The 13,146-nt window shown below is 43.3% G+C and overlaps 1 protein-coding gene across 1 annotated transcript in view; it reads left to right on the top strand.

The window, feature by feature from the left end:
• Nucleotides 1-10,905, top strand: part of P4HTM (prolyl 4-hydroxylase, transmembrane) — a 29,058-nt gene extending 18,153 nt beyond the window's left edge. Inside the window, exons 5-9 of the mRNA XM_082210187.1 lie at nucleotides 2,001-2,163; nucleotides 4,160-4,345; nucleotides 5,057-5,147; nucleotides 8,017-8,140; nucleotides 8,563-10,905. Of these exons, the coding sequence (XP_082066313.1) occupies nucleotides 2,001-2,163; nucleotides 4,160-4,345; nucleotides 5,057-5,147; nucleotides 8,017-8,140; nucleotides 8,563-8,780 (782 nt within the window). The 3' untranslated portion in view covers nucleotides 8,781-10,905. The remainder of the gene's footprint in view (nucleotides 1-2,000; nucleotides 2,164-4,159; nucleotides 4,346-5,056; nucleotides 5,148-8,016; nucleotides 8,141-8,562) is intronic.
• Nucleotides 10,906-13,146: the final 2,241 nt, after the last annotated feature.

The raw sequence follows: 13,146 nt of genomic DNA on the forward strand, positions 1-13,146 counted from the left end.
GAGTGTATGAGAGGCTGCTGACCAGAAGGGGGAACGATTGAAAATTGCTTCTCTCCCTGTTTGGCTGACAGAAGCAATCAGCTGAGCGATAATATTAGAAACTTAAGATCATCAGTCTCTCAAAGACCATCAGATAGATAGATAGATAGATAGATAGATAGATAGACAAAAAATTCCTTTCGACCATGTGCTATTTTAAATTCAAGTATTGGTACAGTGGTACCTCAGGTTACATACGCTTCAGGTTACAGACTCCGCTAACCCAGAAATAGTGCTTCAGGTTAAGAACTTTGCTTCAGGATGAGAACAGAAATCGTGCTCCGGCGGCACAGCAGCAGCAGGAGGCCCCATTAGTGGTGCTTCAGGTTAAGAACAGTTTCAGGTTAAGTACGGACCTCTGGAACGAATTAAGTACTTAACCTGAGGTACCACTGTAAACTGTTTTCCCAAATGAGTGTTTTGCCAGTTTTAAAATATATTTACAATACAATAATCTTTATTGTCATTGTCCCATACAGAACAACGAAATTGAAAAATCTACATAAGACATGCAAAAACCAACAATCCTGCTATCCCAGCTATCCCAACCTGGTTAACACCCTAAAAACTCTGATAGCCCATTTTTAAATACAATATACTCCCATACAGACTCCTTACAATGTGTTTAAAACCAAAATCGCATTTGGGAAGAAACTGTTTCTCAGGCGGCTAGTCCTAGTCTTTATAACCCTGTACCTTCTTCCAGAAGGCAGAAGCTGAAAGAGATCATTTTCAGAGGTACCACAAGCGAACATTGGAACAGGCAAACCTTTTCTGTCCTTCATATATTTTTCATGTCAGAAGCATGGCTTAGTTCCATTACCTTGCAATACGCAATGGAGAGCCAGCATGGTTCAGTGCCTTATGTGTACGTCTTGGTGTCATCGTGATTTTGGGAGCAGTCATAATGCAAATGATTCCTGGGCATGCACTGCTGATCTTCAGTTGTGTTTTTGGTCCCTCAGTGCTCACCTGTAGTATTTGTAACCTGGAAGCTGTGAACTAGGTGCCAGCCTCTTCATTTGGAAGGGCAGTCTTCTCCTTCAGTGGTCTTTCTGCAGTCAAGCAATGCCTAACTAAACTGCCATTCAGAACCTTCTAGACCTCTAGCTGGGAAATCGGCACTCTGGCTCCCCTCAGCTAAAAAGTCATGGTTGTGTTGTCACTTTCCAAGGGGAGGGGAAAGAGCCCTTCCACTCAGTTCTCTGCTGACTGCTGTGACAGCAGCAGTAGGAATCTTTTTCTTTGTTTGATGGGGTTTTGTCTTATTTCCCCCCTCAAGTTGTTGGATTTAGTTTTTCACTTGGCTTTTTTCTTCTTCTGGTGTCATAATGTCTTTGCTAAGGCAGCTGTTTTCCCCCCAGTCAGAAATAGTTATTGCCCCTTCAGGAGAGCTTCCCTGTGGCATCTGTGGTGCATCAGCTATCATTTAAAAGGTGCCATATGTGTGACACATGTCCAAACTGGTATACTTTCCTCCTGCTAAAGGCAGAGCGGATTATGGTAGTGGTTGCTAGAAGGTTGGCTCTGATTTGGCATCAACCATTGCAGAATGTTGACAAATACCTGAATGCTCTGCAACATCATCATCATATAATAATAAATTTTATTTATTCCCCATCCTCCCCAGCCAAGACCGGGTGGCTAACAACCAATAATAAAAACAAGTTGATTAAAATACAACTTAAAAAACAAGATTAAAATACATTAAAACATTAAGATGCAGCCTCTTCACAGGAGGAGAAAGGAAAAAGAAAGAGGGGGAGGGAATCAACCTGATTCTAAGCCAAGGGCCAGGCGGAATAACTCTGTCTTACAGGCCCTGCGGAAAGAAATCAGATCCCGCAGGGCCCTGGTCTCATGAGGCAGAGCGTTCCACCAGGACAGAGCCAGTGTTGAGAAGGCCCTGGCTCTGGTTGAGGCTAATCTAAGCCTGTGCTTTCTTCTCATTCTTCCCTTAGGTGTGCTGAGTTTGGAGGAGTTTAAGCAGCTGAACATTCGGGATTTCCACAAGTATATGGGCAGCCAAAAAGTGAAGATGAGTGACCTGGTGCGGAACAGCCAGCACACATGGCTGTATCAAGGCGAGGGAGCCCACCACGTCATGCGCTCCATACAGCAAAGGTAAGAGGGACTCACAGATATTTAAAACAAGAGAGAGATTCGCCATTCCTTGCAGCCATACTTGGATCCCACTCAGTTTTATTATATTAGAGAGTTCTCAACTGATTAAAAAGCATTTCTGAATTGCCTGTGGCTGTTTTTTAGTTATCAATTAAAATTTGAACATGCATGGGCTCCTTTAAAGGTGCTAAAAGAATGTGATTACTGATAAGGGCATAGTAACTTGAAAATGCTCAGTTACACTTTGAAGAGGCTTTTTTTAAAAATCTCATTCCCTGACCACGTAACCACACGGTGATGCAGCCAAAGTGAGGCAGTGAGGCAGCTCAGCGCCAAACTACTAGACGGTGTGTTAAATGTGTATGTGCGTTCAACAGGTCTTGTCTTTACTTTAAGATAAACCAATGTAGGAGGACGGTGGTGCACAGGTAAGGTTTTAACCCTTTCCTCCTGTGCTGCAGTTCCAGTGCAAATCTACCCCCACCCCTGCCCAGTAGGCATTTGCCCTGGGAGGAAAATTGGCACTAACACCAGTAGAACCCTCTTCCTATGGAACTGGGAGTGCAGTCCTAAGCATGTTTATTCTAAAGTGAGTCCCATTGACTTCATTGAAACTGCCTAGAAAGCCTTCTTAGGACTGGAACCTGAAAGCACCTGCTCCTTTTGGGGGTTTTTTGGTGTGGTTTTTTTGGGTTTTTTTGGGGGGGGGTTTGCAAAAAAATGCTTAGATGATAGTGAAAGTGACTGCCCTTCCTGAGATTAACTTCCATGCTTCTTTATGTGTGAGGCAGGGTTTTCTGCATTCAAAAGAAAAATGCTTCTCTTCCATTTGATCATACAAGTGATCAAATCCATTGTCAACTGGCAGTTCTTATAAAAAAGAATCTCAATTATGTTTTGTAAATAAACATTGAAAATATCTCTCTGTGTATGTTTACACACACACACACACGCCACAGGAGGAGCAAATGTAAATATGATGATGATGGTTAATTCAATTTATATACAGTGGTACCTCGGGTTAAGTACTTAATTCGTTCTGGAGGTCCGTTCTTAACCTGAAACTGTTCTTAACCTGAAGACCACTTTAGCTAATGGGGCCTCCTGCTGCCGCCGCACCACCAGAGCACGATTTCTGTTCTCATCCTGAAGCAAAGTTCTTAACCTGAAGCACTATTTCTGGGTTAGCGGAGTCTGTAACCTGAAGCGTATGTAACCTGAAGCGTATGTAACCCAAGGTACCACTGTACTGCCCTTTATCAAAAGATCCCAGGGCAGTGTACAACATTAAGAACACATTTTTTGGAGCACAGTAATAAGAACATAATAAAAAGCATAATTATGTTCTATATCATTGACTTAGATAGCTGCTGTGAATGTCAGTTGCTTACCATCTTGAACTTGTCGAGTAAAACATTTCTGTCCCTAGAGGTGTTCACATGTTACATTCAACAAGTGTATGATTTGTGTTGAGCTGTGCATTTGTACAGTTGGTAACATTCAACACATATACAGTCTGTGTACTTAAGTGCACAGTGACAGCCGTACAAACCCACAAGCGCACACTCTTACACTTACATGTGTGAAGACAGCTTATACCTACTTTCAGTGTAATGTGTGAACAGGTACCCTATCCCAGGGCAAAGGGGATGACAGCGGCATGTGGGGACATTGGTTCAGTAGCAAGTATGGTTTAATAGTTCAACGGGCATGTCTCTACTTCTCCTCCTTTAGAGAGCCAGTGTGGTGTAGTGGTTAAGAGCGGTAGTCTCGTAATCTGGGGAACCGGGTTCGCATCTCCGCTCCTCCACATGCAGCTGCTGGGTGACCTTGGGCCAGTCACACTTCTCTGAAGTCTCTCAGCCCCACTCACCTCACAGAGTGTTTGTTGTGGGGGAGGAAGGGAAAGGAGAATGTTAGCCGCTTTGAGACTCCCTAAAGGGAGTGAAAGGCGGGATATCAAATCCAAACTCTTCTTCTCTTCTTCCTCCTTTAGGGTGATTCACTTAACCCGTCTGCCCTCTGAGATTGTGGAGCACAGTGAACCCCTGCAGGTGGTGCGATATGACCAAGGCGGGCACTACCATGCCCACATGGACAGTGGACCGGTGTTCCCTGAGACTGCCTGCAGTCACACCAAACTGATTGCCAATGAAACTGCTCCATTCGAGACCTCGTGCCGGTTAGTCTAGAGCCTGAAGAGAAAACTACCCGTCTGTAATCTGTTCTTTCCCTGTTACTCCATGTTTTGTTCTGAAACAGAGACTCCATCATGTTTTTAGGGCCATAAACATTCAAGTGCAAATCAGCTGGCCTCCCTTAACCATGGAGAGGTCAAAGAACAAAGCTTGCATGTGTGCTTTCCAGTTATAAGTTAATGCAGACGAATGCTCAGTCAAATATTCCTCCAGAACATCATGCTTCTCTATGTGGAGGCTTTTTATGCACCTGAAGACTGTTGGCGATAGGCAGGGGCAAAATTTCTCTGAGTCCTACTCTGCGTGTGACGTTTTTATTTGAGTCTATAGCTATAACCATAACCATGGTTCTGCTCTAAACCTGAGGTTTGTTTTGCTGTTGCTTTGCTGTTTGTTGTATACATTTGCTCAGGGTGGGGGCACAGAACAGAGCATGTTTTTACTTTCTGACCTGTGAGTTGGCCCGAGAAACTGATGTAGGAATTATGGGATGTCAGTCCCACTGAATTCATACAGGATTGCAGCCTAGGTCACAAAAATGGGGAATTTATTTGTGAGTAGATGGGCATAAAATTGTAAATTCCAAGTAGATGTGCATAGTATTTTACTGTTGCATTGCAAACCTGAAGGGGAGGGCTAAGCAATTTCAATAACTTTGAAGCCTAACCTGTGCTAATGGCCCCTGCCTTTCACAGCTACGTGACAGTTCTCTTCTACCTAAATAACGTGACCGGAGGAGGAGAGACCACTTTTCCGATAGCTGACAATAGGACCTATGAAGAGCTGGTAAGGTTCTGTCCTTCTTTGTGGCCTGTTTTTCTTGGAAAACTATGTTTTCTTTGAGTACTTGTGTTAAACATGTACACCTGGTAGATGGCTGAGAAACCGTACCCTTCCATGTATAATACACCCCCGTGTAAAAAACGCCCCCTATTGCTTAAATGGAACACTCAGGATGAGACAGTTAAATCAGCCATGATAAAGTGGGCTCAAGACATTGGGTACAACATTATGTTTGAAGACTGGGAAAAGTTATGGACCACCGGTATGAAATTTACGGCATGTAATGCCTTGAAAGAAAACATTATGAAAATGATATACAGGTGGTACATGACCCCAGTCAAACTTGCTAAGATATACCATCTGTCTGATAATAAGTGTTGGAAGTGTAAAGAGGCTGAAGGGACATTCTTTCACCTTTGGTGGACTTGTCCAAGAGTGAAGGCCTTCTGGGAAATGATCTATAATGAGTTAAAAAAGGTGTTTAAGTACACCTTTCCTAAGAAACCGGAGGCCTTTCTCTTGGGCATTGTGGGCCAAAAGGTGTTAAAGAAGGACAGAACGTTTTTTATGTATGCAACTACAGCAGCAAGAATTCTTATCGCTAAATACTGGAAGACTCAAGATTTGCCCACACTGGAAGAGTGGCAAACGCAATTGATGGACTACATGGAGTTGGCCGAGATGACTGCCAGGATTCGAGATTTGGGAGAAGAAGCAATGGAGGAGGACTGGAAAAAAATTAAGGACTATTTGCAAAAATTTTATGTTATATGAATTATAGGGTTTCGCATGACTTGGAAGGTTAGCCCCAGCAATGAGAGTGGAACATATATGAAATTGGATAATATCAATGAAAGAACCAATGTTTAAATGTTTAAAAAGGATAATAGATGTGTTTATAGAGTAAATGGATAATAAGAAATTTAAACTTAAAATACAATTGAAAGTACAAAAGAAACACATGAAACAAGGTTATAATTTGCTGACAAATTTATTATTAAGATTGCATTGTGCGGGAGATGTGGGGAAGTTCGATGGAAGACTGAAACAAGCTTTGGAAATAATGAGTTTCTTTTTCTTTTTCTTTTTTCTTTTTTTGTTTTCTTTATCTTTCTGTATTGTATATCTTCATCTGGAAAAATGTAATAAAAATATTTATAAAAAAACAAAAAAAAAGCCCCCTATTTTGTGGGACTCAAATTTAAGATGGCTCAGAGTTGTTGAGCTTTTTGGGGGGAGGATTGCCCAATTGCCGCAGCGTCAGCCAATCAACACCAGCCCTTGATACAGCAACCAATAACACGCCCAATAGTCACTGACAGCCGCAGCAGCAACCAATCAAACATCCACCACCCATGTATAAGACGACCCCCACTTTTTAGCATCATTTTTAAAGAAAAAAACCTACTCTTATACATGGAAAAGTACGGGAATCTGCAGACCTTTTGTTAGTGACTGTGTTACAGATGCATGCATGGCCTCTTCTGCTGTTGCCCCTGTTTTTTCAATGCTCTCCCTGATACCATATAGGAAACATCAGCAGTTAACTGCTTCAGACATCTTTTAAAGATGTTTCCCCACTTCCGGGTTCCCCTGTTCATTAAATTGGATCCTGTCTTTTTGATACTACAATGCTTGTTGCACTTTTGCTGCTGTTTTAATGGTTTTATGGTATATTTTTAGCATTGCCCATAGATAAAGATCAGAGCTTTCCAAACTGTGTGTCGTGACACGTTAGTGTGTCGGCTGCAGTGTGTAGGCATGCCGCATAAACGCTCCCCACGCTCATTCCAGGGCTGGAAAGGGGTTAGTCTAACCTCTGGTTTGCTATTAAAACTGAATTACTGTGTCGCAAAATGATGTAAAACTGAATTACTGTGTTGTGAAGTGATGCATGTCTGAAAAGTGTGTCACTGACATGAACAGTTTGAAAAGCTCTGCTATTAGATATAGGGCACCTTTTTAGTTAGTTCAAGATTATTGGAAGTGTTTAGTCTGATAGGGGAAGTCCAAGGATGCCTCCAGGTGTGTCAGTTCATGGCACAATCATTGTGCTGTACTAATATGTTGTAGGTGGGTGGGGATCCAGATGGTTTTATTCAAGATAACACCCCTGTTACAAGGAAATCCCTTCCTCTCAGCATTCCGTTAACAACATTTTGTTTCTAGAAAAATTGCAGCTTATTATATGGCATATGGTTGCATGAATGTACTGGCTATTTTGTGCTACAGATTTTGGATGTGCAAATCAAATCCTTGCTCCACCCTCCTCCCCACCAGTCCATGTTATTTTCTGAACTCCTAAAAGATTCCCACCCCTTTTTTTATTCTCTAGAAGTTGAGGTTAATGCTCCCTTACTATACCATGCAAACATGAGAGCACTGAAGTAGCGCTTCAACTGCTGAACACCACCAAGCACTGTGTCTTAGCACTGTGAAATATATATATATATATATATATATATATATATATATACACACACACACACACACACACACACACACACACACTCTTTTTAAGGCCAGATGCTTTATTTCTTATTTTACCTGCAATGCACACCTCCCCATTAATTTCAGTGGAACATACTTCAAAATATATGTACTTGAGCATGACAGGTGAAGTATGCAAACATCCTATAGCTATAAAATGTACCATATGGTTTGTTTCATTTCTGAGGTTTGTTTTTTTTTTAAATCCCACCTCCCCTTAGAATCAAGACGGATTGAAAAAATATGGAACTGTTCTATGTAAATGGGAACATATGTAATGCTAGTATAGGAGGTCCTGTGCCTTGATTTATTTATTTGTGGTTGATTTGTTGAGTTCCTGGCACGCAGCACAATAAGCATTATTTCCCTTTTTCTCTTCCAGTCTCTCATCCAGAATGATATTGACCTACGCGACACTCGTAAACACTGTGATAAGGGAAACCTACGTGTAAAACCCCTGCAAGGCACTGCTGTTTTCTGGTACAATTACCTGTCAGATGGAGAAGGTAATCTGTCCTCTCGTGGCAATCGTCTGCCAGGATGTCTGAGCTGCATTGCCCAGTGTGGTGTAGTGGTTAAGAGAGGTAGTCTCGTAATCTGGTGAACCGGGTTCGCTTCCCTGCTCCTCCACCTGCAGCTGCTGGGTGACCTTGGGCCAGTCACACTTCTCTGAAGTCTCTCAGCCCCACTCACCTCACAGAGTGTTTGTTGGTGGGGGAGGAAGGGAAAGGAGAATGTTTGCCGCTTTGAGACTCCTTAGGGTAGTGATAAAGCAGGATATCAAATCCAAACTCTTCTCTTCTTCTTCTTCTTCATGCCGATTTGCCAGCCAAGGGTCAATAATTGGAGGAATCCCAGGGGTTGAGCTGTTGTCGTGTGAAACCTGGCTTCTCTCAGGAGTGGTTCATGGGTTCTTATTTCCTTGCAGGCTGGGTTGGCGACCTAGATGAATATTCTTTGCACGGAGGCTGCTTGGTCACTGAAGGAACCAAGTGGATTGCCAACAACTGGATCAACGTTGATCCCAACAAGAGGCGACAGCTCCAGTTCCAAGAGGAGATGGCTCGATATACAAACAGTGCGGACGAGGACCAAAGTGAATGGACTGTGGACAAATCCTACAGCAACGTACATGTGGAGCTGTAGAGCTTGGAGATGCCTTTTCGTGGACTTGGACAAAACTTTTTTGCACTAGCCATTTTCAGCCCTCTTTCTCCCACTTTCCCCCCATCCCCGCATATCTCAGCAGAGATTGCTAGCTGCGCTCCAGCCTAGACTGGAGAAAACAAGAGGTATGGTCTGGAATGCACTGTGAAAGAGAACTGGTGAGGCAGGAGAAATGACCGTGGCTGGGTTGTTAGGGTGCAGTCCTCACCTGCATCTTTTTTTTAATGTCTGGATTTGGTTCTAGGTCTCTGAGCGAGCCTTCCCCATGGCATGTGCACTCAGTCAGCCTCCAAGTTTGTTGCTCTTCTTCATCCTGAGCCATTTTCCCCCGCTGGAATGCAGTTCTTCTCCTTGAGCTGGGTTTGCAGCTCTGTTCCTGGCCCCTTCCCACCTGCTGTCACAAGATCTCCTCGTAAAGCAGCAAAACTGATCTCAGAAAGTGTCTCTTCTCATTCTAGGTGGTTCTCTATGGGGCAAAGCTGTCGCTCCTGGCACTCACAGGTCATCATAAGTACATAATAATAGGTAAACTTTATGTAAGGGGGTCTTGAGCAGCTGTATGTTAAGGAAGATGCAGGGGTTGAAGGTGCTGGAGTCATTCCGGATGATTTCTAATGCTCATCATGGAGAATTTTTCTCAGGGTCAGACTTGGTTCTGAATAAGGACATGGTTCTGAAATATTTATTGTGTTGATTGTCGGGGGTGGGGGTGGGAGTGTTCAAGTGTGCAATAGCAGCTGGTGTGCTGTGTTTGTTGAGTTTTTCATTTCAGTAACTTGATTTGTGTGCTCAGTTGGGTTTTCCCCCTCTGTGAGTCTGTTTGGAAGGAGTTCTCTCCCAGCCCCAGACATGGACCACTCCATTTAGTGTCTGCTTTAGGCCAACAGCATACTCACATCATGTTCCTTCTTGCAGATGGATATATACAATCTTGAACGTAAGAAGATTCCTGTTGGATCAAACTAAAGGCCCCTCTGTACCAGCAGCCTGCTTTCCACAGGGGCCAATCAGATTCCTCTGAAAAGCAGGACATGAAACTGATGGTCCTTTTCCATTGTTGCTGCTCAAGAGACAGTAGAGATGCGGGTGGCGCTGTGGTCTAAACCACTGAACCTCTTGGGCTTGCCAATCCGAAGGTCAGCGGTTTGAACCCCCGCAACAGGGTGAGCTCTTATTGCTCTGTCCCAGCTCCTGCCAACCTAGCAGTTCGAAAGCATGCCCAGTGCAAGTAGATAAATAGGTACCGCTGCAGCGGGAGGGTAAAGGGTGTTTCCATGTGCTCTGGTTTCCGTCATGGTATTCCAATGTGCCAGAAGCAGTTTAGTCCTGCTGGCCACATGACCCAGAAAGCTGTCTGTGGACAAACGCCAGAAAGTGAGATGAGCGCCATAACCCCATAGTCGCCTTTGACTGGACTTAACTATCCAGGGATATTTCACCTTAACCTTTTTGCTCAGGAGACACATGGCATCTGAACATGGAGAGCGGGATTCAGCTAATGAGTCCCATCAAGGGAAGCCCTGTGCAAGGACTGCCGCTTTGCACCCTCTGAAATTAGTTCTGGGGGAATTGGGAGAACCCCTGGAACAGCATGCGGAGGGAGAAAAGGAGGGATTATTCCACAAGGCAACCCAAAATTCTTGCCTTGATGGAGTAATCACCTAAGTGCAATGTTGAATTCCTCCCTTAGCTTTCATATAGCCATCATGGGTAGTTGTTGATTGCCTTATCCTGCATGAATTTGTCTAATCCCCTTATAAAACTATCTAAACCAGTGGCCATCATCTTGAATGCCATAAATGTATTATTCATTGTGTCCAGAAGTACTTCCCTTCAGTTTGTCCAGAATCTCTTCTGCACCATGCATAATTTTACAAACCTCTTTCATGTTTCCCCTTACTCAATTCCCTGCTCCCCAAACTAAAAAAAAACAAAAACCCAAGCAACAGTCCTTTTCTGCACCTGTTCCAGCTCTACAATATCTTTTTTGAGATGAGGCTAATCAGAGAGGCTTTCCCCCTGTAATTGAACTTGAAGCGTAAGCCAGAGTTGGCCCTTTTCCCTTCTGTGTTGGCCTGAGGATATATTTCTTTCTAATAGGTGTCTGTAATAAAAAGGAAGTGGTGTTGGAAAAGGAGATGAATTGGAAAGATACAGTGGAACTTCAGTAAGATACAGAGAAGATTCCTGTAGCGTTCAGTGAGACCACAGGAAGCTTGCAACTGTAGACAAACACTTTCATTGCTGTTAGGGAAGCTGGGATTAATTGCGTGGTGTTTTTAATATATAATTGAAAGATAATTTACAAAGATAATTTACAATTACAAAATCCCTCACTGTTCAACATCTTGACATAAGGCAAAATGCAGGGTTTGGTTGTAGCCATCACTGTAGAGGCTTTGGCCTTGCAGCTCATAATTTGTAATAAGTTGTATCCTTTAGGAAAGCTATCCACATTTAACCCAAAATATATGGATCTATCTGCCATGTAGCTCTCAGTGCTGGTGTTGGAAATCCCAGACTGGCTGCTCCATCCTGATGAGCAAATATATAATTGTCTCATCCCCCCACCCGCACAAATATTTTTATTTTGACATGATTGTTTCCTCCTGATGCCTTGAGGTTCTGAAGTAGACAAAGCTGCCTTTAAGGTGGCCGTCTTGCAGCTAGTTATCTAGCCGGGTGCCTCCATTGCTGTCCAAAGGATGCTAAGTTGTATGGCATTTTCCTTGCTTTGATAAGTTGCCATTCCTACACGGTAGCTCTCCCTGAAGACAGAAACTGATGTTATTGTGGAATGTTGATTGTTGTATATATTGAATCAGTTTATGTCGGCAGCAAGTGAATTTCCATTCCAAGGAATGAGTGCATCCCATACATCCCTTTTTACTGGGGTCCTTGTCGATTGCCTTAGTTAGAGACCTGTGCAGCCTGTGACCTTCCAAGCCAAACACAGTCCACCAACCTGGCACATGCTTAAAAACTTCCCCACTCTGCCACCTTATTTTTGTAATCCCAGGCAGGTCCCGGTTGCTTGTAGTCAGCTTGGTGGGTCACGAGTTGTGTAGATCAGCCTTAGTAGTGTGCTTTATAACGCAGAAAGGTTAAGGCTTGTGACCACTAAATGGCCCTGCCAGATGAAAAAATGTCACCCCAGTCCTCCACAATATCCTTGTAAGCTTCATTGATTTTGGTGCAGGTTATTTTAATGAAATAGGCCTAAGGTTGCGACTTTTCTGCAGTCCCGCTGCAAGGTTTTGTGGGGTGAGGAGAGTGAAGTAGGTGTTCTTCTGATAGGATACAACGAGGATTCAGTATCCCTGAAGCGTCTTGCTTTCCCTGGTATGACTTTGGAAATTTAACCGCATAGCAGATAGCTTACAAGCCAATTTAAAGTTCTTAGCGGTCCCCTTTAGGAACTGTTTAATAAGAAGAGTCTAGACTCAGCTCAAAGATCCTGTCTCATTTAGTACTTATGAAATGCCAAAAGGCTGGACATGAAATAGACCTCCTATTTTGCTGTTCATTCCAAACTAGGACTTTGCAATCTTGTTTTGAGTGTGTTCATGTGTGTGCTAGAGAGGCTATTCACCTCTAACTTGAGATATTTATATTTTACTAGCAGAGACTTGAAGTGTAGAAGAATGTAGTGCTTTGATTGAGGTTTAAGAAGCCATTAATTGGATGAGGATGTGAGGCCACCTTTTTCCAGTTTGCAGTCTACAAAACCAAAAACCCCTGGGCCACGAATGGGGAAGCGCTGCAAGCAGTTGCATGGCCTGTGGATTGTGCAGTATCCCACACCCAGGACCGCATGGATGTTTGCCTGGGCTCAGCTACCTGTACTGGAGTGGGGGGAGGGTGGTGTTAGCAGAGAGGTTTGCTTTGTGAATCATGTCCTTAATTGCCCCAAAGGCATGACATGCGTATCCAAGCCCACAGCTGAACCCTTTGCTAACCTTAGCTAATATAAGTGACTTGATGTTGCCGGTCGCATTGATAGGTAACTGGTCAGCATTGGATTTTGTATTTCTGTGTGTTCCCTACACTTGTGTGTTTTGCAAAAAGTTGTTTTCCCCCCTTATTATTTAATATTTATTTTATTTATTGTTTTCCACACACAGATGTCAGGTAGCTTGTCTATCCTGCAAATAAAAGTTTGAAACCTAGCTGTTATCTGTACATTTTCTTTGCGCCTCCCATTCCTCATTGGGGTATGAAGTTATGCATTCCACAGATTACTATTTTCTACTCTTAAGAACTGGGGCACCATCTAATTTTGTAGTGGGGCCCAAAGCAAGTCTCTGTTCGTTAGTCTCTCGGTGCCTAGAATTTCCAGGTTTGG

The sequence above is a fragment of the Podarcis vaucheri genome (assembly GCF_965113315.1).
Source record: "Podarcis vaucheri genome assembly, chromosome: 2".
In the NCBI taxonomy this organism is placed as follows: Eukaryota; Metazoa; Chordata; class Lepidosauria; order Squamata; family Lacertidae; genus Podarcis; species Podarcis vaucheri.